General features: G+C 43.3%; 1 protein-coding gene across 1 annotated transcript in view; it reads left to right on the top strand.

Annotated features, from left to right (window-relative positions):
- The window catches only part of RAB31 (RAB31, member RAS oncogene family), a 154449-nt gene extending 128770 nt beyond the window's left edge, over positions 1-25679 (top strand). The window contains exons 6-7 of the mRNA XM_024235838.3: positions 8854-8963; positions 22340-25679. Of these exons, the coding sequence (XP_024091606.1) occupies positions 8854-8963; positions 22340-22437 (208 nt within the window). The 3' untranslated portion in view covers positions 22438-25679. The remainder of the gene's footprint in view (positions 1-8853; positions 8964-22339) is intronic.
- The last annotated feature ends 743 nt before the right edge of the window (positions 25680-26422 follow it).

Raw genomic sequence — 26422 nt, 5'->3', positions numbered from 1 at the left:
GAGAGTCAGTGTGTGAGGAACAGGGTGAAGCATGGGGAGATTCAGTGTGTGAGGAACGGGGTGAAACACATGGGGAGAGTCAGCAGGAGGAATGGGGTGAAATAGACGGGAAGAGTCAGTGTGCGAGGAACGGGGTGAAACACGAAGTGGAGAGTCTGTGTGTGGAATGGGGTGAAACACATGGGGAGATTCAGTGTGTGAGGAACAGGGGGAAACATGGGGAAGATTCAGTGTGTGAGAAACGGGGTGAGACACACGGGGAGAGTCAGTGTGAGGAATGGGGTGAGACACCTGCGGAGAGTCAGTGTGAGGAACGGGGTGAGACACACAGGGAGATTCAGTATGTGAGGAACGGGGAAAACATGAAGAGAGTCAGTTTGAGGAACGGTGTGAAATACATAGGGAGATTTAGTGTATATAAAAATATTTGAAATCTGTGCAAAAAAGAGGTAATTCAGTAAATAGTGGTGGAATAAATACAAGAAGGAAAAATAAGAGAAGATAAATTCAAAATGGAACAAGGATTTAAATGTAAAACAATGAAATCATGAGACTTACAGAAGATGAATAATTTTTTAAATAATCTTCAAAATGGAATGAATTATTTAATCATGATACAAAACTCAGAAGCCATGGCTGAAAATGATGAATAAGCCTGACTATATGAAAACTTCTGAGTGGCATAAATGCCATAAACAGGAATCAAATACAAATAGCAGGTTGAAAAAAATTCGGAAAATGTATTACAAGGGGCTAGGTTCCATAATATGCAAAGAACAGTTACAAATAAATAAGAGGAAAAAACCCTCAAATAATCCAAAACCAACCTGGGCAGAGAACATGTACAAGAATGTCATGGAACAAGAAACACTCATGGCTTCTAAAAAGTTATTCACCATCCTTGAATAAAAGTTTCTCAGGATTAATGTCAGATTTTTTTCATTGAGAAAGGACTTCAAAGTACAATGCAGTTCTACTCTTGGGGTGACTTATGAACATTAATATACTTGTCAAGTTGGCTGATCTGGCCTGTGCTCCCCTCATGCTTCTGTGGAATGTTGATAATTGGACTGGGAGCTCTCCTGGGCATAAAATGAAGGGATTGAGTCGGATAACACTATGAAGGGCCTTTACTTGTTTCTTCTACTCGCATCATTTCCTCAGTCTTTTTGGCATTCTGTAAGAAAATAGTGCCATGCTGTCATCCTCGCTGAGACGGCTTTGCAAAGATTCATTTAAGAAACATTGATATAACACTTATGGTGTGCCCGGCATTATTCTGAGCACTTTATAATATCAACCTCCTTTTCCCTTACGTAAACACTGAGCATTGCTGTAAAATGTCCACCCAGCCTCGTGGAATGCATGGATGACATAGACCTGAGGGAGGTGAGCACTGAAGGGTATTTACTGGTGGAGACGATCGCTTTCTTTCTGTGAGCAGTGCACTTGGGCTGCCGCCTGTATTTACCCTCTCATGTGAGGTGCTCATCTGGGCCACCTGGGAACGACTCTGAGCCAAAACCCACGGCCAGGATGCCTGAGTGTACTCAGGCAGACGGGAGTGGAGGTGGAGCTCATCTCTCTCCAAAGGAACCTTCCCAGCAAACCTCCATAGAGAAAAGCATTCTTCTACCCTTAGCCTGTGGATTTGATTCCCTTCCCTCACAGGCAGGGCTTCAGGATTCCTTCTGGTGTACCTGTCTTCCTTTCCCCCAGCCATCAGTGAAGGAGGACCACAAAGAATTTAACCAGCCCTGAAATTAGATCGAGGCAGCTGCCATGTTGCCAGGTTACTTCCACAAACAACAAAACAAGCACCCCTATTGGGTAGCACAGGCCTGTTGGAAATGCTGGAGCCCACAAGAATGTTGTTTCCTGATCCCCTCCCCTGCTGAGAAGCCTCTGAGTGCCAGGGACCAGCTCAGGGCTCCTCCTGTGTCCAAGAGACACGACAGGGCACTGCCTGGACCTCGCTGGAATACAGGCTGGTTAACATCAGAGCCTGGGACTTGGAGGAGGCTTCCTTTCATGTTGTTTTCACCCTTGAAGCCTCCCTCTCAGCCCACTTGGAAGGCTGGGTGAGCCTCTAGTGCCTCTAGTCCCAGATCTTTTCCAGTTTACTGTCTCAGCACTCACCACACTTCCCACTAAGTCCATAGGTCCCTCCACTACCCACTCCTCTTTTCTGCTGAAGGCGACTTGGGGTGATTTTTGTCATCTAGTCGTTCAGCAGATGCTTACTGATTGCCTCCCGAGAGCCAGGTAGTGAGGATCCCTGGACGTGAAAACAAAAGCCATGGTCCTGGTCCGAAGACATCCACAGCCTGTTTGAACAGAGAGACAGCTTCACAAGGAGATTGTATGATGATAGGAGTATGACAGGAAGAGGGGAAGAGCATCTAGCCTGGTGGAGGGGTTGCCAGACTGAGCTCTCTAGGAGGCTGTGTGAGATGTTGCCACCTGAACAGGGAGAAGTGGGTGCAAGAACCCAAAGTTCCACCACCAGCAGCTGATTTAAAATGGCTGTGGCTTCGGGGGTGAACAGGGGAAGAGTAAGGCATGAAGCCCCGTCCTGCTAAGGCGTTGGTTTGATTCTCCAGCAATCAGAAGATGTTGGAGAATCCTATTCATAGGAATACTTGGTAGATTCGCAGTTTGAAGAGTCCCCACCGTGGGCACATGGATTGCAGGAGGCTAGAGGACCAGGAAAGGCAACTGCGGGAGTCCCTGTGAGAAGCGAAGAGGGGGTGACTGCAGCAGAGGCAGCAGGTTGGCAGTGAGGCTGGAGGGAGGATAAGCAGGCTTTATCACAGAGCACTGAGGTGTTCTAGAGGAGAAGCTGTGCGGGGGAACTCAGTGGTTTCTGGCCTGGGAAGCAGCAGGTTTGTGAGAAGAGTGGCAGATCCGTGGGTGAGAGGTGGTTGGTGCGGCTTTGACAAGTTGCATTTGTGAAGTCCATTTGCCATGAGCAGCAGCTAGCTAGCTCAATGGGCAGATGTGTCCAGACGTGGAAGAGAAAGGGTGGAGTCTGTGGCCCCCAAGCCTGTAACCACACAGCATGAACAGCAGGTCCCTAAGATGCTCTGCAGGACAGTGTCCACCGTGGGAGGCAGTCACCCATCCTTCATCCTGACTCAGTGCTTTCATCCCCATCACCTGAGCCTGATTGGTCTCTTTTGTGGTCCCGCAGCTGTTCCTGCGGTCTCCAGCTTTCCCAGTTCTCCCGCTCACCCCATCCTGCAGTGGCTCAGGAGGGACTCCAGCTGGGTTCTGGACTCCACCCTCCATCCTGACCACTCGGCCTGCCTGGAGCTGGCCGCCGCTGCTGCTTTGGGATGGGGGTGGGCTTCAGATAGTCAGGGAGTTTCGAAACCCTGAGTAATGCTGATATTGATGGGCCACGCAGACTATGATCAGCTCCGGGAACGTCTGTGAAGGAGCAGCCAGGGGCCGGGGCTGGCCTGAGGGGATCTGCATCCACACTTCCCGCAGTCGCAGTAATTCTCAGTGATTTCTGCATATAGGTTGGTCTAGAAAGTCTAAAAATAGTCTTTACCGTCAAAACTAACTCTCTGCGTGTTTATATCTTGGCTTGGGTGAACTCGTTTCAGTTTACCTGTTTCAACGCCTAGCCCAATGCCCAGCATATAGTAAACACTATACACCTGTTGAAAAAAAAAATAAACAAAAGTCACTGGATGCCGTACCCTCCCATAATCGTAATGACAGGAGGCCTGTGGTGGCAGTCTTTCTGCCTCATGGGTCTGTGCAGTGGCCTCTCCCGAAGTGCAGCTGGAGTTCTCAAGTGTTCCTGGTTTTACATGTTTGCAAGACATTCTGGGAAGTGAATTCTCACCTTCGCAAAACTCCCCTCACAGATTGTAGTCACACCACTTGTTCCGACAGCAATTTATCTGACACTAACTGGATGTCCTACTATTCAGTTCAATTCAGACACTGACTACCTGGAGTTAGTGTAGACCCTGCGAGTTAAGAGCTCAATACTGCAAGACTGCCTCCCATTTCAGACTAGAGCTGCAAGTTTCCAGTATCCCCAAGTTATCTGCATTTCTGCCCAACAGACTACAAATTTGGGGTCTCCTATGACCTCCCCTCAAATTCAGTAATTCACTAGAATGGACTCACAGAACTCAGGAAAGCAGTGTACTGTCAAAGGAAGGAATTATGATTACTGTCAAAGGAAGGAATTACAATAAATTTATTTTTAAATATGAATGAGACAGTATCTCACTCTGTCACCCAAGCTAGAGTGCAGTGGTACAATCATAGCTCACTGCAGCCCCAAACTCACCAGGCTCAAGCAATCTTCCCATCTCAGTAGCTCCTGAGTAGCTGAGTCCACAAGCACACACCATCACACCTGGCTAATTTTTCCTATTTTTTGTAGAGATGGGGCCTTGCTATGCTGCTGAGGCTGGTCATGAACTCCTGCTCTGGAGTGATGCTCCTGCCTTGACCTCCCAAAGTGCTGGGATTACAAGCAGGAGCCACTGTGCATGGCCCAAATTTAGTTTAAAGATCTCAATTGGGCCAGGCGCAGTGGCTCACACCTGTAATCCCAGCACTTTGGGAGGCCGAGGTGGGTGGATCACGAGGTCAGGAGATCAAGACCATCCTGACTAACATGGTGAAACCCCGTCTCTACTAAAAATACAAAAAATTAGCCGAGCGTGGTGGCAGGTGCCTGTAGTCCCAGCTATTTGGGAGGCTGAGGCAGGAGAATGGCGTGAACCTGGGAGGCAGAGCTTGCAGTGAGCCGAGATCGCGCCACTGCATTCCAGCCTGGGCGACACAGCGAGACTCTGTCTCAAAAAAAAAAAAAAAAAATCAATTGGCTTTATTCATGATTCTAGAATTGGCAATGAATCATTCCATAAAATAGAATAAGTGTTCCCATGGGCTAAGCAGAGGGGCTTTATAGACAGAGAAGGGCTGAAGAAAGCAGGAACAAGGAACAGTAGCCTGCTAGTCGTTTCAAAGATACTTTTCTTGGGGGACAGGCAGAGGGAGGGACAGGGAAACAGAACAGTGGAATATCAGATTAGTTAACATTTTATGTAAGGATTAAAGCGAAGGGAACTTCATTCCATGGCTACTGAAGATTTCAGCTGGCCTATTTGGGAAATTGGCTGTTACCTCTTGTGACTTCTCAGAAGGTCAGGTAACTACTTAGTTTGGGTTTGGTGAAGGGGAACTTAAGCATGGGTGACTGCTTTTATTTTCAGTCTGGTCTCGTGGGACCTAATGCAGGAGCTTAGTCCGAAGCAAAGGCCTCCTATAATATTAATTTGACATACAGTTCTGTTGTTATGAACACAACTCAGGAGTAGCTAAATGGAAGAGACAGCGAGGGCGAGGGGTGGGAGTGGGACAAGGAGTTTCCAGCCTCTCGGGGGTACCACTCCCAGCTCACCAGTGTGCTCAGCAGCCCGGACCCTCTCAAGCCTTGTGTTCAGTAGTTCGTATTGAGGCTTCCTTACTTAGATGACTAATGAAGATTGATTAAATCTCCAGCCCCAGAGGCCGGGGTTGGGGCTGAAAGGTTCAACCCTCTAACCATGTGGTTGATTCCTCCAGCAATCAGGCTCATCCTGAAGAGGCCACAGGATGGTCTAGGGCCACACCCTATCAAACTCAGGCATGGTTGAAGGGGCTTTTCAAGGATACCAGAAGACACTCCTATCACGCAGGAAACTCTGAGGGTTTGGGGAGAACTGTGCTGGGAACCAGGGCAAAGACCGAATCTGTATTTTTTATTATGCCACAGTAATGGGGACATATTTTGGCAGACTCAAGAGTGGTTGGTCCTTCTAATCTTAGTTCACATTAGAGGGAGTTTCACTGGCCCTCCAGATTCTTCCTGTAAGCACCTGTTCTTTAGGAGGATGGAGTAGGCTCCTGCCCCACTCCACCCCAACTCCAGTGCATATGACAGTTTGAAACATTTTGAGCCCCGCATGTGTCTATCAAGATGGAAATAACAGCCTCTGGCATGTGGTGCCGGTGGGTGCTTGTGCCATTGTAGCCCCATGAGAGGGAGGTGGACAGATTGACGGGTTTGGGTTAAGCCCTGTCTCACCTCTCATTAGGCTTGTCACTTTGGCAGGCCGATGATTTAATGAGACCCACCTCTAGTCGTGGAAGGAGTCTGAGGGTGTGCTTTTCTTATCTTCCCATCTCCATATCTATGTTGTAGACTGTGAAGGAATTAGCCTGTTGGCCATGGTCATCCTCAGGATGGAGATGATGGGCTGTGGTACATGATAACTGCTCTCTTGTAAGCCTGGTGAACCTGTGCCGCTCCTCCTTGTCCTGCAGTTGGACTGATTAGAGGGGCTGAGGAAGTGCTTCACCTGTGAATGTGATTTCCTCTCACCTGCGGGCCCAGAGGCATCCTTGCTTGCCAGGTGCTCCTCACCCCACCCCCAGTAGGGTAGTAGGTGACATCTCCTCCTGCACCACATTGTGGGCAGAGATGAGCCCCACCCTTTATCTGTGCTTTGATAAAGACTTCAGGAAGAGACTGGGTGCAGTGGCGCAAGCCTGTAATCCCAGCACTTTGGGAGGCTGAGGCAGGCGGATTACTTGAGGCCAAGAGTTCAAGACCAGACTGGGCAACGTGGCGAAACCCCGTCTTTACCAAAAAATACAAAAATTAGCCAGGCGTGGTGGTGCACACCTGTAATCCCACCTACTCAGGAGGATGAGGCACGAGAATTGCTTGAACCCAGGAGGCGGAGGTTGCAGTGAGCCGAGATCATGCCACTGCACTCCAGCCTGGGCGACAGAGCAAGACACTGTCAAAAAAAAAAAAAAAACTTCAGGAGGAAGTAAAAAAAAAGATATCATGCCAAACTGCACAGAGAAAAGCACTTTTCTGTAATCTTTCAAATATAAAAGTTCTGTTGCCAGAAAAACTCAAGCATAATCCCTGTGACAGGCCTAGGACTTGTCTGTTACAAACAAGAGAGTGAATGTTGGGGTGTACTTTTCCCTGCAGTTTGAAAGCACAGGTATCCGCTGACTTGGCTCCAGGGACATATTTCCTTTGGCTGAGAGGCCGGGGCCATCGCCTTTAACATGGTAGACCCTAGTTAGGTGCTTTTTCCAGCTAGGACTGAAGGGTCTTCCCTGCATATGATTTGAGTCCCATAGGAATTTGAATGCCAAAGTAGAATTTCCTTGGTAACTTTAAACCTCTTGAAGCCATTTACAGGCTCTGAGGCAGGTAGAGGAAGGGGCGGGGAGGTGGGCACTGTCCCATCACTCTCTGTCTCTGTTTTGATTTTGTGTCCTCCTTCTTCTCTTTTCCAATAGCCATCCTTCTGGTCGAGGATTGTGTTACCTCTTGCCTGCAGCATTAGAGGAACTTCCAGATTCTTCTCCTCACCTGCATCCATTCTATGCACCATTTTTTCCTAGACTGTGGAGCTGACCCTGTTACTTCCTGTCCTTCAGTGGCCTCTGGGTATAGACAGACATGGTGTGCCTCCCTCTCTCAGCTCCAACCACTCTGACATTCTCTCCAATCAGGCCCGTGTTATTCATTTGCAAATCCACCATAACACCCCCAGCAGTGCTGGGTGCAGAATCAACTTTTAATAATCTCCGGGAATGTGTGTACTCTCCTGTCTCTGGGCTTCTGCTCAGGCTGTCCCATCCCAGATTCTGACCTGCGTTTGCCTAGCCTTCATGGCCACACTTAAGGTGACCACCTCTGGGCATCTTCCTGGGGGCCATTGAACAGAACACATCACTTTCTCCCCCTCTGCTCCTGAAGCACTTTATGTGGCAGTGTTGTGGATTAGAGTGCCCCTGGATGAGCCCTGTTTGTCTGTGTTCTAAAGCACAGGTGCCAGAAGGCAGAACCTGTGTTTTCCCTGGCCCCTGGGAGAGGGACTGGCATGCAGCAGCTGCTGGAGAATAGGAACTGCATCTTTTTTATCTTTGGATCCACCACAGCATTTTCACATTGAAAAGAGGTCAATAGATTTTTTTAGGGTGGTATGGCCGTAGACCCTATCCAAGTACTAGCCAGGCCTGACCCTGCCTAGCTTCCAAGATCAGATGAAATCGGGTGCATTCAGGGTGAGTTTTGTTTTGTTTTGGTTTGGTTTTTTTGAGACGGAGTCTTGCTTGTTGCCCAGGCTGGAGTGCAGTGGTGCAATCTCGGCTCACTGCAAGCTCCGCTTCCCGGGTTCATGCCATTCTCCTGCCTCAGCCTCCCGAGGAGATTTTTTTTTAATTGTTCATTTAAATAGAGTTCATGCCCTAAAACCTTTGCGAGAACATCCTTTTACAGATGAAGTCCAGATATGCCATCCTGTATTGTAGCCATGGTCGGTATAACTATGCTCGTTTCTAAACTGTCACAGCACATTACATATTTTCTCTGATTTGTGAAAGATAAGATGTAAAAAGTTTCACAAAAGCATGTGTGCACAAACATACTAACAGAGGTTTGGTGTTTTTTAATATTGAGTCAGGTAATGGGGAAAAAAGTTGAAATCAGCTGTAGCTCTGAAAGCTGAAATGTGTACTGCCATATTCATCGTGGTTTTCCCTGCTGTTCTGGAATTCTTCTGAGGGAGCAGGAACACTATTTTATATATGCATGTCTTTTCTTCATGGATGCCAGAGACTGGGTTTCAAACTTTAAAAAGTCTCACTCATACTAGGTGTCCATTCGATCACCATACTAGGTGATTGAATTATTATTCTACAAGAAGATAAGGGAGCTGTTGCCGCACAAGCTGTTTGGTCTTTTGGGTGATTTGTATTTTACAAAAAAAGCATTCATTTCCTGTCTATATTTGACCTCTTTTCCAGGGAGGTTCCCCTGAAGGATGCTAAGGAATACGCTGAATCCATAGGTGCCATCGTGGTTGAGACAAGTGCAAAAAATGCTATTAATATCGAAGAGCTCTTTCAAGGAATCAGTAAGTACCTGAAATTGGGTTTTCAGCCCAACTTGCATTTTTATGCTTCTGGGAGCCAAAGGATAACATTTTAGAACTCTGAAGTGAACTTTTCCTCTGTGTGAATTTATCGGATGCCATGGATACAAAATCTACAGCTGTGCAGTTGTTAATACCCACTTCTATTATCCTCTCGATTCTAGATTTCCATGATTCTGTACTGGAACCTGTTCACTCTGAGTTCTGTAAATTAAAATGAAGTAATCCTGTTGCAAAAATAAAATTTATTTTAATTGAAAATTATGCATTCTGTAGCATTTTATGTTAGGAGGAGAGATAAAATAGACAAGGTATAGAACTCAAGGTCACCCATTAGATGGGATGACTCTAGGTAAACTGAGGGAACCTTCCAGTAACTTTTTTTGCCTGATAATCTCCTACAAAAAGTAATGTTTCCATCCTGTGCGACCTGAAATTGGGAATTGGATACAGGATTGGTGTGTACAGGTACCCCTTGTGTCTGGTGAGCTAATTAGGGAGGGTGATAGCCTCCTTCCAGGTCCCAGTGCTGGGTCCTGTTATGCTCACTGTATACCGGCTCCCCGGCAATAACCTTATCAACCAGAGCTGGTTCCCAGCTAGTGGCCCTGCCAACACATCTATCTGCAGCTGTGAGGCTTCCAGCTTAACAGATTTAACCTTCATAAGTTCTCTGGTTGTGTCATTCTGTTCTGGATTCTGCCAGAGAAGTCCCTGCTGACAGCCATCTGGGAAAAGTGCTCTGAGACACCCTCAGGAAAGTTCGACCGGAGCATTATCAGGGACATTGGGAGAAGTACAGGTGTTTGATGAAATGCTAGCCTTGAAGTTCCTGGAATATCCACCTTAGGAGAAGTTGAACCCCAAAACAGTAATTGTCCTCAAATATCTTAGCTCCAGACAACTCCAGAAGGGAAACTGATGGTTTGATCTCTTTCCTGCCTGAGATCCTTTTTGGCAGAGCTCTCAAAGTCAGAGAAGCCGTGGCTTCCCAGAACAGTTTTGATTTCTGTTTAACTGGTTTGAGTGCTTTGCTTTAGGCTCCAAGAACCCACAGGAGGGAATCTTTTGTTTATGTTGACTTGATGGAGAATTCACTGGAGATGGGGAATTCTGCCTGCCTTACCTACACTATGCAGAGATATGCAAAAGAAATGTGCAAAAGAATGGCTTGGAGCCTCCCCTCTCCAGCCGCTGGCCCTTTCCTTCACTGGTTTCCTCACCCCCTTCCCCTCTTTCCACCTTCCCTTTCTTTCCTCCTTTGATTTCTTACTCTCAACAGAATGGTTTCAGGCTCCTTGCCCTGAATGGCTGAACTCTAGCAGGCTGGGGCTGGAATTTCATGTGGGAAACCCCATGTCCCCACATTCCTCTCCCTTCTCCATCATGGTCAGTGGGTGCAGGTGCTCTCTGGAGTTGTGTCACTCTGGGTGACATCTAAGTTTGGGCTCAAACTCATTACATTAGCCTCACATTTCCTCAGATTAAACTCATTCTCTTCTGGTGGCGTGAGGCTCTTCTGCTATGTTCAGCTGTGAAACATTTTATTTTTACAGGTGGTTTTAACGAATGAAGCTAGATAGCTCCTGAGGACGATTGCCTTAGCACCTTCCGTCCTTACAGCCCCACGTATTCCGCAGAGCCCCCTCCTCTTCCTTAGCTCCCTGGCCTTGGAAGACCCCCAGCACAGATAGCAGTGGTCAGCCAGGGGAGCCTGGTGCCTTGTATGACCTGAACTTCAGCTTGAGGTCTCTGCACCAGCTGGGAGTCTTTCTGAAGTTTATGAAAGTCATTATTAAAATTTAAAAATATCAAATAAGGACCCGAAGGAAAAGAAGCCTGAGTAGGAAGTACTGTACTAATATCTTTTTTCTTTTTTTTTCTGAGACAGAGTCTTTGTTGCTCAGGCTGGAGTGCAGTGGTGCAATCATAGCTCACTGCAGCCTCCACCTCCTGGGCTCAAGCAATCCTCCCACCTCAGCCACCTGGGTAGCTGGGACTACAGGTGTGCACCACCACACCCAGCCAAATTTTTGGATTTTTAGTAGAATCAAGGTCTCGCCATGTTGCCTAGGTTGGTCTCAAACTCCTGAGCTCAAGCAGTCTTCCCCCATCGGCCTCCCAAAGTGCCAGGATTACAGGTGTGAGCCACCACACATGGCTTGTAGTAATAACTTAAAAGACATTTATCCAGTCTAAATCCCTTCTTGTGTGTGACAGGGACTTTGAACAGATTAATTCCTCAGATCCTGGTGGTCTACTTTATGAAAAAACAAGTGCTTTGCTTAAACATGGGTAATTATGGTTTCAAAGTAATTAATTCCTATATAAGCCATCAAATACCCATATCACCTCATCTTTCATGTCACATAAGCAATTGTTTGTTTCTGTTTTATTATACTTTGGTTGTAACTGCCTTGACAAAGAAAGCTTGTAAATACACAGCCATGGCAAAACCTCAGTCTGTCCATCTGTCTGGCTATCCATCTGTCTGTCTATCCATCTTTCCATCCGTCTGTCCATCTGTCCATTTGTCTATCTGTCCATCTGCCCATTTGTCTCTGTCTGTGCTTCTGTCCATCTGTGTGTATATCCATCTCTCTAGCTGTCCATCTGTCTGTCTATCCATCTGTCCGTCTATCTATCTATTCATCTGTACATCTGTCTATTCATCTGTCTATCTATCCATCCGTCTGTCTGTCCATCTGTCCATCTGTCCGCCTGTCTGTCTGCATGTGTAAGCACTGGTGCCTATCTTTTGCCTCTTTTCTCCTTCAGGTGAATTTCTTCAGAATGGGGTTCTGTAGCCTAATTGCAGGTTAATTTAAAAGACAATTCCAAGTACACCTAAATATATTGCGCAGAATTTTCATTTATTTTTCTTTTCCCTGTTCCTACTTATATTACATGTGCCCCTCCTTGAGCTTAAAATAGAACTACATATTGCTGACACCTAAGCTCCCCAAAGCAATGTTCCACAGTCGCCTATGCCTGGGGAAAAGATGCAATAAAAAGTTAAGGAGCTGTGAAAATAAAAGCCCTTTAAAAAGGTGTGCTTAAACAAAATTAATTCACATTGACTCGGATGAAGAGATGAATGTTTCTCTTTTACAGTCCCATAGTGTTCATAAACCAGAAATGAGACAACTGTGTTTTCTGAACATTGGCAAATACAGTGTCTAACCAGAGACTGCTTACAAAAATATGTTATCTTTTTAAAGATTGAAGCTACCCTGTAAAGGATTTAGGTGCTTCTCTGTTTGGGGTGATCTGTGCAGTTTGTCCTCCTCATATAATATATTGTCGTCTGATTGGTATTCCTCCAGACACCCTTTTCTAAATCACATTTTTAGACCTACTTTATCTGCCTGCATGTGGCTAATTCTCTTCCATGCATTTCTACCCAGGGTTTGTTTATTTTTTTTCCTTGGGTTCTTACACCCAAGGAAGAAAAGTAAAAACTTGAGGTTACTTTTGGTTTGTTCTGCCATTTTGACACTTAAACATATTCTATCTTTAAATGATTCTCCAAGCGTTTAGGTATGTGTCTGTTCTTCTAGGGAGACTGCAAGTTCTTTGGGAGCTTGTCTTTTGTATTACCTATAAAGCTGAGACTAATAAATGGAATGGTGCTAAATTCGGGGCTTTGAATTTGGATCTCCGTCCTCATCTCATGATATAAAGTGAAATGTATTCACTTTTCTCTGGGAATTTAAGGTTGAAGAACAGCAAATTAGACAAGCCTACTTACTCTTGTTTCGTTTATTCACAAATATATACTGTACTCTTTTATGGGTAGGTGCCATGCTAGACCCTGGGGACAGCACGGTGACAAAGCACAGTGACAGTGGAGAGGGGGAGACAGCTGTGGGCACAGTCAGATCGCTGTCTGGTGACTCTTGGTAATCAGTGCTGCCCGGCGAAGGAGCGGACTGTGAGAGGTTACTGTGGGGCGAGGGAGTGGCTTTAGATTGGGTGGGGAAGGCCTCCCTGAGGAAATGATTTTAAGCTGGACCTGAAAAACGAGAAAAGGCCAGTGGGCAAAGAGCTATCAGGCAGAGCAAACTGCAGGAGCCAAGTCCCAAGGCAGGAAATGGCGTGGTGCTTTTGAGGAAGAGCAAGGAGTGCCGTGGGAAGTTGTGGTTACAGACTCAGCAGGGCCTTGCCGTGGGTGTCAGGGTGATACTCTGAAACAATTGGAAGCCCCTCAAGCTTTTAAAGCAGGAGTGCAGAGTGTCCAATTTACATTTACAAAAAAGATCACACTTAGAAGGAGGAAAGTCTCCACATGTCTCAATCAGTTGGCATGCGATTGTCATAATCAGGGAGAGAAGTGGCTTGGACGAGGGTGGAGGAAGTGGAGCTGGATTTCAGAAATCTTCTGGAAGAATAACCAATAACACTGGAAGGAGATGGGGAATGAGGAAGACAGCGTTACCAAGAGTCATCCCCGGGTTCTGTTTCCCAGAATGAGGAGGATTGGCATAGGAACAAGTGCTCTGGGCTGGATTTGGTTATGAGCCTAGCATATAGGATTCTGGATGTGGTGAACCCACGTTTTGGTTTGTAGATTATTATTATTTTTTTATTTTTAGAGATGAGGTCTCGCTGTATTGTCCAGGCTGGTCTTGAACTCCTGGGCTCAAGTGGTCCTCCCGCCTTGGCTTCCCAAAGTGCTGGGATTACAGGTGTGTGCCACCATGGCCAGCTGGTTTGTGGATTTTAATTACTCAACTCAAATATTTCTTTAGAAGTGTTTTAACTTTTCCTGACGGCAAAGAGAGTCCCATGGAGCTACAGGCTCAGCAGAAAAATGTCTGGATTGGGTGGAACCCAGCAAAATAGCTATGCATTTTGCTCCAGTTAATTTAAATGTTGACTGTGGCAGAGAAAGCAGGACTTTCTCCTGAAAATTACACTTGGAGACACTAGAGACATTAGACTAGGTTTTATATTTGTTGTTAGTTTGAGAGCAAGGTGAGAAACATTTGTTTTATTAAGGTGAATATATGGGCATGGTGGTGTGCACCTGTAGTCCCAGCTACTCTGGAGACTGAGGCAGGAGGATCACTTGGGCCCAGGAGTTTGAGGCTGCAGTGAGCTATGACTGTGCCACCGCCCTGCAGCCTGGGCAACAGAACGAGATCCTATCTCTAAAATAAATGAATAAATAAGGTAAATATATTTAGAGGTACAAGCATATTGGCTTGGAAAATTGGAATAGGGTGTTAATATGAAAGACAACAAGTTAAGACTTGTGGGTAGCGATCATGTCTTGTTCTGGAAACATTTGTTCACAAGAGTGTTGTGCTCTAGGCATCTTTGGTTAATAGCAGGTTAAAGAAATTTTAAAGCAAAGCAAAAGGTTTGCAGATTTTATAATAGTACAGCAAGCTGTCAGGTGAAGGTAAGTTTAGCAGTTGAGGGACAAGGAAAGGACAAAGACAAAGTTTGTCCACTTTCTTACCCCAAAAAAGGTTAATTTACCAAATGCAATCCACTTAAGAAAATGGACAGACTTTCTTACCCCAAAAAAGTTAATTTAGTGAATGTAAAATAATGTCATTTCAGCATATGGGCAAGTTGGGTCTCAAAAGGCATGTCTTTTATTCCAGCAATTCTAAAGAAGAAATTGTTCAGATGTGCAAGCATAATAACAAGGTTTAATATGTATGGAGCTCTGATTCTGTGCTTTTGTTGCAATTGCTGAAATATATACTCAGCTCATTAATGCACCCTTGATCCTATGAAGTAGGCACTGCTATCATCCCTGTTTTACAGGTGAGGAAATTGAGGCCTGGAGAGCTTGTAACTTTCCCCAGGGCACACAGCTAATAAGTGAGAGGCAGGCAGGCTCTGGGGCACATGCTCTTAGCTTGTCTATATCATGTCTCATTGCACAGCGTGGTTTATTGTAACATTATTCATGATAGCAGAAAACAGGAAATTACTGAACTGTCCAAAAGTTAGGAAATAGTTTTTAAGAAATCGTGGTACACTCATATAAACAAGTGATTCAAAAGGATGACATAAATCTTTGTTTACTGACATAAAAAGATCAGTCATTGAGTGTGAAATGGAAGTTACAGAGCAGTTCATATAATATCCTTATTTCATAATATATTTCATATTTCATAATATTTCATCATCTATTTCAATATATTTCATATATTTCATAATATATGAAATATATGTAATGATAAATATTATTCCAAGAATATATCCTTCTTGGAAGGACACATATCAAAATGTTAACAGTGGTTGTTTCATGATGGTCAGATTCCAGGGAACTTAAAAACACTTTATTATGTAAAATTTCAAACATATACACAAGTACACTGAATAATATAGTGAACCATTGTATACTCAAAACCAAGCTTGTGTCATCTCTATCCCATCCTGTGCTCACCACCTGTATTATTTTGAAGAGAATCTCAGACATCTAATTTAATCTGTAAATATTTTGTCCATAATTTTTTTAAACAATGACAACTATGTTCTCATATTAATAACCAGAATGCTGTTATCATATTAATTACTATCATCAAATAAACAGTTGGTGGTCAAATTTCCGAAAAGCTCATAGTTGTCATAAGTGGTTTCTTTGTTTGCATGTTACCATTTGTTTACATCAGAATGGAAATAATCTCCACATGCTGGAATTAGTTGGTGTGTCTTTTAGGCCTCTCTTAAGCAATAGCTTTCCATTCCATCTTTCTTTTTTTCCCCTTATGCAATTTGTTTATCCAAGAAATTAGATCAGTTTTCCTGCAGAGTTTAAGACAATATGGATTTTGCTGAGTTCCTTTTTTTTTTTTTCCTGAATAGTATTCCATTGCATGCATAAACCACAATTTGTTAATCTATTCACCTAACATTTGGATTGTTTTCAGTTTTGGGTGATAACCAGTAAGGGTGCTATGAGTATTCATGTACAAGTCTTTGTGTGTATAAGTACTAAGGAATGGAATGGCTGGTTTATCTGGTAGGTGTGTTTTTAACTTTCTAAGATTAGAATGCCAAACTGTCTTCCAAGTGGTTTTACTACAGTATGTTACCACCACCAATGTGTGGGAGTTCCAGTTGCTCCAAGTCCTTGTCAACACTTGGTACTGTCGGTTTGTAAAATATTAACCATTCAAAAGGAAGTATAGTGGTATCTCCTTGTGATTTTTGTTTGCATTTTCCTAATGACTAGTAATGTTGAGTGTCTTTTCATGAGCTTGTTTTCAATTTGTATAACTTGGTGAAGAGCCTCTTCAAATTTTACCCATTTTGTAATGGGTCGTTTGTCTTCTTATTGTTGAGTTCTAAAGGTTACTTATATATTTTGGATACATATTTTTTATCAGATATTTGTTTTTCAATTATTTTCTCCCAGGCTGTGGCTTGTCTTCATTTTCTTGACAGTGTTGTTTGGAGAAAAGAGGTTAATTATTGATGAAGTGTAGTTTGTCAGATTTTTTCCCTTTTGATTTGTGCTTTTTCTGTCTTATAATTTCTAAGTGTTAAAAAAATAAAGGGATACATCCATATAATGGAATATTATAAGGGATTAAAAGAAAATGAGCTATCAAACCATAAAAAATGTGGAAGAACCTTAAATGCATATTGCTGAGTGAAAGGAGCCAATCTGAAAAGGCTACATACTGTGTGACTCTAACTACATGACACTCTGGAGGAGACAAAATTGTGGAGTCAGTGAAAAGATCAGTGGTTGCTGTGGGTTGTTGGGGGAGGGATGAATTGGTAGGTCACAGGATTTTTGGGGCAGTGAAACTGTTCTGTCTGATACTATAAAGGAGGATACATATTATTATACGTTTATCAAAACCCATAAAATATACAGTGCCAAAAGTGAACCCTCCTGTGAACTATAGACTATCCTTAATAGTAATGTCTTCAGCAAATGTTTGTTCATCAGTTGTTACAAATGTTCCACTAAAGCAAGATGTTAAAAATGGGAGAAATTGAAGATGAGGAGAGGAAGGTATATGCCAACTCTCTATTTTTCACTCAATTTTTTTCTGTAAACCAAAAACTGCTCAAAAAATAAATAAATAAAGTTTATCAATTAAAAAGAGAAAGGGAAAGGTGCCTTTGAGTGGTAGGGAAGCCTAATGATTTTTTTAAAGGTTTTCTTTTTTTCTTTTCTTTTCTTTTTTTTTTTTTAACTTCAAATTCCAGGATACATGTGCAGAACATGCAGGTTTGTTACACAGGTATACATATGCCATAGTGGTTTGCTGCACGTATCAACCCATCATCTAGGTTTTAAGCCCTGCATGCATTAGGTATTTGTCCTAATACTCTCGCTCCCCTCGCCCCCAACCCCTCGACAGGTCCTGGTGTGTGATGTTCCCCTCCCTGTGTCCATGTGTTCTCATTGTTCAACTCCCACTTATGAGTGAGAACACGTGGTGTTTGGTTTTCTGTTCCTGTGTTAGTTTGCTGAGAATGAGGGGGGAAGCCTAATGATTTTAAAGTAGCTTAAGTCCCTCTGTGTTGGACACCTCAGCATTTTGGAGCAATCGTGGCCTCCCCTGTTTCCCCTCGTGCAGGTGCATCACCACTTCTTTACCTCCCTAGACTTTTAACTTCAGGTTTTTTGGTCTCTGTCTCGACTCTCCCGCCTCCAGGCAGTTGTCACCTCCTGCCAAGCATCTTCCACAGTGTCCCTTTCCATCTGTGCTTCCTGCTTCCCCGTGGCACACTTAAGGCTCACCTAACCCCTGACCTGGGCTTTCCAGGCCTCCTGACCCAATGAGCTTCCCACCTGAGAATCCATTCCGGTCCTTTATAGCAGGTAGCGCGTTCCTCTTTATCCTAATATTCAGGGCCTTCTAGTAATCCTAATATTGGCTTCTTTATGGCAGCAAGAGGAGAGTGATAGGGAATAACTTCAAGTAGCATGTGTGTGTCCCCCTGTTCTACGTTATTAGGGCAATGTTCCATGATCGTGAGTCATTGTTGTGTTCCAGAGACCCCCTCTCTACATGGCTAGAGGCTAGAGGCTAGAGGTCATTATCAAGAGTGAGTACTGCCAAGTCCTAGCAAACTTGGTCAAGTTACTCATCTGGATGAGTCAGAAAATCAGATCAAGAAATGGATGTTACACAGCAACTGCCAGCATTGCTAACACCAAACAAAAGATAACCAAGCCAGGTAAATACTGGAACTGGAATGAAAGGAGAGAAGAATTACATACAGCGGAATGGTTAGCGGGAGAATCAGCGCTCGCGCAGGAAATGGCTGGTCCACAGGGAAAGGGAACAGCCCCAGCTAAGCTTGCTGTTTTATTTTTGTTGTGTGTAAATGCATGAAAGCCCAGTTCAGAGCCAGGATAAAACTTACAGGCTAGGAATTTGTTTTCACATACTGTGTTCCTGTGGAATCATTTCTAAAACCTGCGTTTCCTCTAGACTGTCAACTTTCAGGAAAACTGAACTTCAAAAAAAAAAGTCTTTTAAACTTCTCCTAGACAGCATCTTACAAAATCCAAACCCTATTAAAATAAACACTCTGGCCTCAAATTGGTGCTCAAGGACAACTTGTTCTGGAGGCTGACTACTTAGAGCACATTTTATAAGAGTGGAAACCTACAGACGAGGCTCAGAGCCTTTTCAGATGTTTGTGTATATATTTTTGTCCTGCTCTATGCCTGTGTAAATAATACTGATTCAACAGTGTTCCAAGGTGATCACCTTGGTACAGAATGCCATGGCCATTTTCCAAAACCATGTCTTTGTGTAAGTGCCTTGAACCTTCCGGTAAGTTCTGAATACCTTAGGCCCTAAGATCGGGGTTTGCTTTCTGGTTTTGCGTTCTGGTTTCCTGGTGCAGGCTCCCTTCTCCTTTTAAAGGTGCCGGCCTCATTGTTATGATCTGGCTTTTCTCTTTCCCTGTGTGGAAGCATTTCCTTCTCCCTGTGTTTGAGGTTGGCATGTGTGTGACTCATCCCAGGCTGAGAGTTTTGTAGATGAGCAGGGTGGGTCCCGGTCCACTAACTGAACCCTGAGAATTGACCGTGACCATGAATCACACAGCATTTCTCCCCGCCATGCAAAACCCATGAGCCATGCCCAGAAGCCCTCAACTGCTGGGAACTCCCTCCATCATCATTGGTTCCTCCCCTTTTAGTGACGGCTGTGTGTGTTCCTTTCCCACATTCGTTCTATAGGTGAGGAAAGGAAGGCTCGGAGGTTTTAAATAACTGGTCCAAGTTCATTGAACTGGAATGCTGACTCTCTCACATCTCAAAACTCTTTCTACCAAAGGAGAAAAATGAAGTTTGAGAAATATTTTACTCTAATAAGTGAAATTTTGAATATTCTGAAGATAAAAGAACGTGGCACTCCTAAGAAGCCATGTTCAACAGCTGATTTAGGAGTGCTGCTAAGAGTTCACAACATGCAGGAGGGGAGTCTCCTTGAGACAGAGCCAAGCCTTCCTCAATTTGCATTCTATGCATCAGTGCTCATTGTTGACTGGGGAGAGAAATGAGAAGAGCAAAGTGGAAGGAGGTGGTGGAAAGCGAGGAAAGGTGTGGACAGACCTTCCTGGCATCCTACTTTGCTATCTGTACGCTCTTTGTTTCTAGATTTTCACTATACTTTTGTCACTTTAATAACTGTCTTACATATAAACTTTTTCTTTAATTTGTGTACTTTCCAAAGCAAAAAACTTATGAAAACAAGACATGAGGGAAGTAAAGTCATGGAGAGCTAAAAAGCTAATGCTGTTTTGCTAACATTAGAGTTAGCATAAGGACACCACAAAGTTGACGTTAACATAGGATGTTGATTTTGATACAGTAAAAAATGCTAAAATGTCAACTCCTTTTACTGATAAGTAAACAGCTCTTGGCTAACTAGGGCAACAGCTGGACCCATGAGAATTATAGTACTGTCCAAAATTATTTCAGGTGCAAAAGCAAAAGTCCTGATTGCAGTGTATAACACACTCAGGAGGCTCCTGAAATATTACTAACTTCAATAATGATGTAACTCGACACTGTCACCCCTTTCTCTTCAGGAGTAAGTAACTTTATTGGCAAGATCTGACTTGGCTAGATATTTAAAGAGTACTGGTAGTCATTGGAGACTTCCTTCTCTATTTATCACTTAAGGTTGACCAAGTAGAAGAGGCATTTTGTTTACTCCCTTTTAATTGTGATAAATTTAAAAGAATAGCATGTCCAGAAAAGGAAAATTCATACTTACGGTCTCCTTTGCTCCGGGATTAGGACTGAAGTGTTTTGGGGATGGCCTGCAAAAACTCTGTAGATCTCTGTTGGCTACACAAAATGGCAAAAGCCACAGCTGCAGAAATTGTTGCAAACTTTTCATTTGCTTCATCATCAAATGAAGATCTCTACTATTACTTTTGAGTTTGGAGTTAAATGCTGGTGACCTTAATCTTTATGCTTAAGCTTTGGTGACTGTCTATACCATCTGATCTACACAATGTATTATTACCTTTGAAATCAACTCTTTTTGTCCGTTGTGGAAATGCACCTCTGCTGGGGTGTTTTGGCGCTCTATATGGTCATTAGGTAACATCCACTTGCATTAAAAGACTTTGTTAGGGCCCAACACATAGTCAGTATTCCGTGCTTTCAGTGTGTGTTCAGATTCTCCTCTTACTGGTTTTCTTAGACTGTACTGTTCTCTAAGCAAATGCCCATGTGTGATTTTTAAGATGTGCTGGGGAAAAATAAATAGATACCACAACTAAAAAAAAAAGACTTTGTCTTTAGAACCAATTTCCCTTCCACTTCTAATTACTGGTTCCTTAGCAAATGAACACACTAACTAGCCAATAACAAAATATATAGATAGATAGATAGATAGATAGATATAGATATTCATTTTAGCCTAGGCCTGGTGGCTCATACCTGTAATCTCAGCACTTTAGGAGACCAAGGTGAGAGGATCACTTGAGGCCAGGAGTTTGAGACCAGCCTGGGCAACATAGCAAGACCCTATCTCTACCAAAAAAAAAAATGTATCGGGGCATGGTGGCACACGCCTATAGTCACAGATATTCATAAGGTTGAGGTGGGAGGATCCCTTTAGCCCCAGAATTTGAGGTTGCAGTAAGCCATGATCAAGCCACTGTACTTCAGCCTGGGTGACAGAGTGAGACGCTGTCTCAAGAATAAAACAAAATCCTCATTTTAGAGCTAGTGTTTCATGCCTTTTTCAAGGGGGATAGAAAAGTAGCAGAGAGAGCTAATGTGGTTCAGTGGGAAGAGCACAGGCCTTGGGACCCATCAGGAAGTCAAGGCGTAGATTATAATCAAAGCACCAGCTATGCTACTGCCTGTTATTGATGGGACCTTCAGCAAAGCGCTCAAGTTCTCGAGTCACGGTGAAATGGTGATAATAACGACCATTACATCAAATTCACAGGGGGAGGTGAGGATGGTGTTTGTGAAAATCTTTGAAAACTGGGAGCTACTAAGGTTATTTCCAGATTCCATTGCCTTTTTTCAGAAAACAACTTTATTGAGATAAAATTCACATACCATACATTTCACCCATTTCAAGTGTACAATTCGGTGGTGTTTGGTATATTCACAGATCTTTGCAGCCATCAGCACAGTCAATTTTAGAAAAATCACCTCATAAAGAAACCCATACCCTTTAGCTATCATCTCCCTGGCCCCTTCCATTGCCTGTTTAATTTTTATTTCGTGTTTATTTATAGAGACTCTCTGATAATTTTTAAAATTAAATTAAGTAAAAATAAGATTACTTGTGGATGACATTAAAATACTGTTTCCTATGAAAGGTGTCTCTATAGGGCTTTCCAGTTAATGATCTAAATGCATTGGCAGGATGAGGGATGATGGGCTAAGTGTTAATAAATGACACTGCTAGGAAGATTACAATTCAAATCTGTTTCTATTTTGAGAAGCAGAAAAGATGGATGAGTACTCACTGTTACTGTTGGAGTCACGGTACCATGAAAGCCGCTCATTAAATCAGGATGGGTCTCTGGGAAGGCAGGGAGGGAAGAGTGCACTGATGAGCGGAGGCTGGATGGGAACTGCCCCCAGGAGTGCATCTTCCTAGCCCAGAAATTCCACACCATCAGGAAACTGCTGGACTGTTCCTTACCTGAACTTCCTAAGCCCATGAATTGGGCTTCATGCAGCAGAACTAGGGAGGAAAGAATAGGAAGAAGGAAGGGAGGGAGGAAAGGAAGGAAGGAGAAAGGACCCCCTCCGGGAACACCTTTATTTTCTGCACAGCCCAAATATTAAGCAGGAGTGTTGAAGCAGGGTGAAAATCTGTGTGTGCAGTGTTGGCTGTAAGAAAGGGAACTCACCTTTGGCCTCCTTTTTGTTCCAGGCCGCCAGATCCCACCCTTGGACCCCCATGAAAATGGAAACAATGGAATAATCAAAGTTGAGAAGCCAACCACTCAAGCCAGCCGCCGGTGCTGTTGACCCAAGGGCCGTGGTCCATGGTACTTGAAGAAGCCAGAGCCCACATCCTGTGCGCTGCTGAAGGACCCTACGCTCAGTGGCCTGGCACCTCACTTTGAGAAGAGTGAGCACACTGGCTTTGCATCCTGGAAGACCTGCAGGGGGCGGGACAGGAAATGTTCCTGAGAAGGATTTTAGAAAACCCTGGGAAAACCCACCACACCACCACAAAATGGCCTTTAGTGTATGAAATGCACATGGAAGGGATGTAGTTGCATTTTTGCTTAAAAAAATACCTTTAAAAATTCTTGGATGTGTACAAAAGTCTTACTGCCTTATTATGTGTATGAGATTCTAAAGTGGCATTCCACTCGGATTTCCTGTGCTACCTATCCAAATTCCAGTAACTACTTCAGTGTCATTGCCTTTGTTACCTAACCAACCTTCACTGAAAGGCAAATTTAGTTCAGGAGATTAGTTTTTAGCTAGCTTTGGAAGTAAGCCTTTATTTATTACTTTTTGGAAGGAAATCAGAGAAGTGTCAATGGACCATCACGCAGACTGAGACTTGAGCTATTACAGAAGCCAGGAAAAGTGTATTAGAAACTGTGGTCTACACCACTTTTAATTGGTGAACATTTTTCTAAGTTATGGTCATATATACCCAAACAAACCAAATCGAACTAAATTATTCCATATAATTTTAGGATTGGGTGGCCTAGTTTGAAAGAGTGATTTAAGTAATCACTATGTAAGTGGTGAGAGATGCAGGATATACACATTATTCAAGAGACCACCTGACATGCATCTCCTCCGCAGGAATACATTCCTCCTCTCTTAGAGAAGTTTAATGCACCTAGTATTATTTTACTAAGAGAATATCTCTTGGTGTCATGTCTAGGGGAAGAGAATGAACTAGAATTAAATTTAATGTTTGAATCTAAATCATTGGGCAAACTTCTAATAATAGCAATTAATAATAGGTTACAGGAAAGTCAGCCAGAGGAAGTATCAGCACTTTAAAATTCTAGACCCAAAAAAACTACAAAATCAGAAAAAGTATTTTTATATTTCTAGCTTGAGGAGAAGGGTTTTAGGGCTAACCAGAGGTCCGACCCTGGAATGCCAAGGAACTGAGAATGGGCTCCGATGAAAACCTTCCTTTTCAGATTCCCTGTCTGCTCAATTAATTAAAGATGTTTGAAGCCAAAGGAAGTCAAGGAAGAAAAAGCGTGGGAAGGAAGAGAACTGATTCCTACTGAAAATTCAAATTCTCTTACCATTCTAACTTTCACAAAAAGTTGAGATCAAGAAGCAGTTGATTTCCTGCCAGGGCTTATATTAGGGGGTGATTCTTAAAGGACATTAGGATTGGTGCTCAGAAATGGTTAATCATGCTGTGTGCTAACCAGGGCCAGTTGGTACCTTCTTTGCCATGAGCATTCAAGGGACAGCTAACCTTTGTTGACAATCTATATTGCGAAAGTCAGGAAAGAGGTCGTGAGCTGATTGGATTAAAGACCTGGCACTTCAGTAACTCAGCACGCTTCCACTTCACTCAACTTAAGAGAGTTCATTGACAGTGTTAGGATGTGAAGGCTGGGAAACATTTATTTTGCTTCAAGAGTTCCACTTGGCTCTCCCAAATAGGTACCTCAAAAACTGTTAGCAAGTGGCATTTGGATGTTTTGACAGGGCCTTTGCAGGGATTTTTAGGGTTTTTTCCACATTGTCCACATTAATGGTTGGCATGATTGTGCTTACAGGCCAAGAAATGATCATACCCCTTGCCAAAGGTAAAAAAAAAAAAAAAAAAAAAATTGAGTTGAAAATTGAAGTGACCTCTTTCCAGCTGACGTGCAGGCTTATTTTGTAACCTTTCCTCATCCAGTTTTCCCTGAGAACCTGGGTTTATCCCTAGACAGCTGTTCAGGTTTTTTAGCTGAGGGGTAAGTATCCTAGCTGAGAGTTTTGCATCTTTGGGCTGGGTTTGCGGTGGTTGTGTTTTGCATAAAATGTCTAGTCTTAGCCACACATAGTGAGCTACCCACTAATAAGCCCATGGTTTTATTTCAAAAGCACATGAGGGTGTGAAACCACTGTGTTACCTTTCTGTATTGCCTTAGCTATTCAAGCCAGTCAGAGGATAATATATATATTCTCATCAGCACTCAGAGTAGTCAGTGAAGAGAGTAGATCACACTTGGGCACACCAGGATTCACATAAACATTGTATCTTCTCTGTGGATGCTCAGGCCTTGTCTACAACGAGGCTTTACAACCTTCCTTTGTTTTGGCTCGGGATTACTTCCTGGCTGTCTAATAATTGAACCATAACCATGTAATATTATGTAAAGGCCTGGAAATTACTGTTGCTAAAAAAATTCAGGTAGTTTCATGTGATGTAGCATCCTTGGCATCATTTTCCAAAATTTGTTCCTTCTCCCTTTTTTTTTCTTTCATGTGTGGCATGAGTGTGTATCTGTGTAAATATGATTGTATATGTGTTACTCCGACATGTAATCCATTTCACTGGCTGAGTTCGGCCCCTAGCCATGTGTTAATATAAGGTAGGCATGGCTTCTCAGAGGGATGGCTTCCCAATGGAAATCTCTGAGAATGGCAGTGGAGTTGTCCAAGCATTTTACATCGCCACATAATTGACTTGCCATTTTATGGTTAAAAATGGCACATTAGGCTGTTGAATATGACGTTACCTTGCAGATTAAAAGGTTGAAGACCCGAAACTAACTTTTAGCTAACAATAAGGGCTGTGCCCCAATGGGAACTAAGTTCATTTTCTGAGAAAGGTTTGGATGAGTGAAATATCTCCTCTACAGTCAAGGACCTTGGCATGTGGTGGCTGAAACTGAGCTTTTTTGTGTGGGCTCTAGTTCTCACTGTTCTGCAATGCTCATGGCAAGTTGAATGGTGAGCTAGCTTATAAACTAAAGAGCTCTGAACTGTATTCAGACCGACTGGATATCTAGCTTACTGTTTTAACATTATTGTTGAAACCAGACCCCGTAATCCAGTGGCGCTGCCCTGTTGTGCAAACTGCTCCCTTTTCTCGTGTTTTTGTAAAGAGCTTCCGTCTGGGCTGGACCCAGTTCTTGCACATACAAGACACCACTGCAGTCAGCTAGGACCTTTCCACCATGTATTCTATTCTGTAGTAAAGCATTTCCATCAACAATGCCCAATTGTATGTTATTTTTTGTTTAACACACACTGATTCATACTAATAAATATTTTAAGTTTTATCGTTTGTCTTTTTCTTATTACACTGTTCAGTAGAATCATTTTTTAAAAATCACAGTTAATTCAAACAGAGAATGATGATTCCCCAGGGAAATGTGTGCACCTGAACATATGCAGACATGCATGCATAAGGATGTTCCCTGAAACACTGTTTGCAGTAGCAAAATGTTGCCTTCCACTAAGGAAGTGGAAAAATGAAATGCGGCCCAGCCACATGATGAAAGTTATCAGGTAATGAAAATGAACTCACTATCATGCATCAACATGGATCTCAAAAACAGAGTTTGGAGTGCAGGCTGCCATCCTGCACATCCCCAAGGGAGCCATCATAGTGGCCTGTATGAATGCAACCCTCAGGAACTGTGCAGTGCATCGCCTGGGCAACCAACCTGTGGCCCTGGCTGAGTGAATACAGCAAGCTGAATAAGTACCAATGCATGTCAACTCACACAGAACAATAATTCACACATTGTTTATGAATGTGTTTGTGTGCTAAAAGAATTAGAAAGTAAAACACGAACTTCATCATGGTCCTTACCTGAGGGGAGGGAGAGAAGTGAACAGGATCAGGGAGAACAAAGGAGATGTAACTATCTGTCATTTGTATTTACTTCATGATAGAAAAATCTGAAGCCAATACGACAAAAGGATAACATTTGGTTATTTCAAGGTGTGTGTTTTATTAGCCTTTATATTTTTCTGTGTGTTTTGTTTTTCAAAGAGGAAGGGGAATGGAGACAAGAAA

Source organism: Pongo abelii, chromosome 17 (genome assembly GCF_028885655.2).
Source record: "Pongo abelii isolate AG06213 chromosome 17, NHGRI_mPonAbe1-v2.0_pri, whole genome shotgun sequence".
Classification (NCBI taxonomy): domain Eukaryota; kingdom Metazoa; phylum Chordata; class Mammalia; order Primates; family Hominidae; genus Pongo; species Pongo abelii.
Note: the sequence above shows the minus strand (reverse complement) of the source record. Positions and strands in the feature narration are given on the sequence as shown.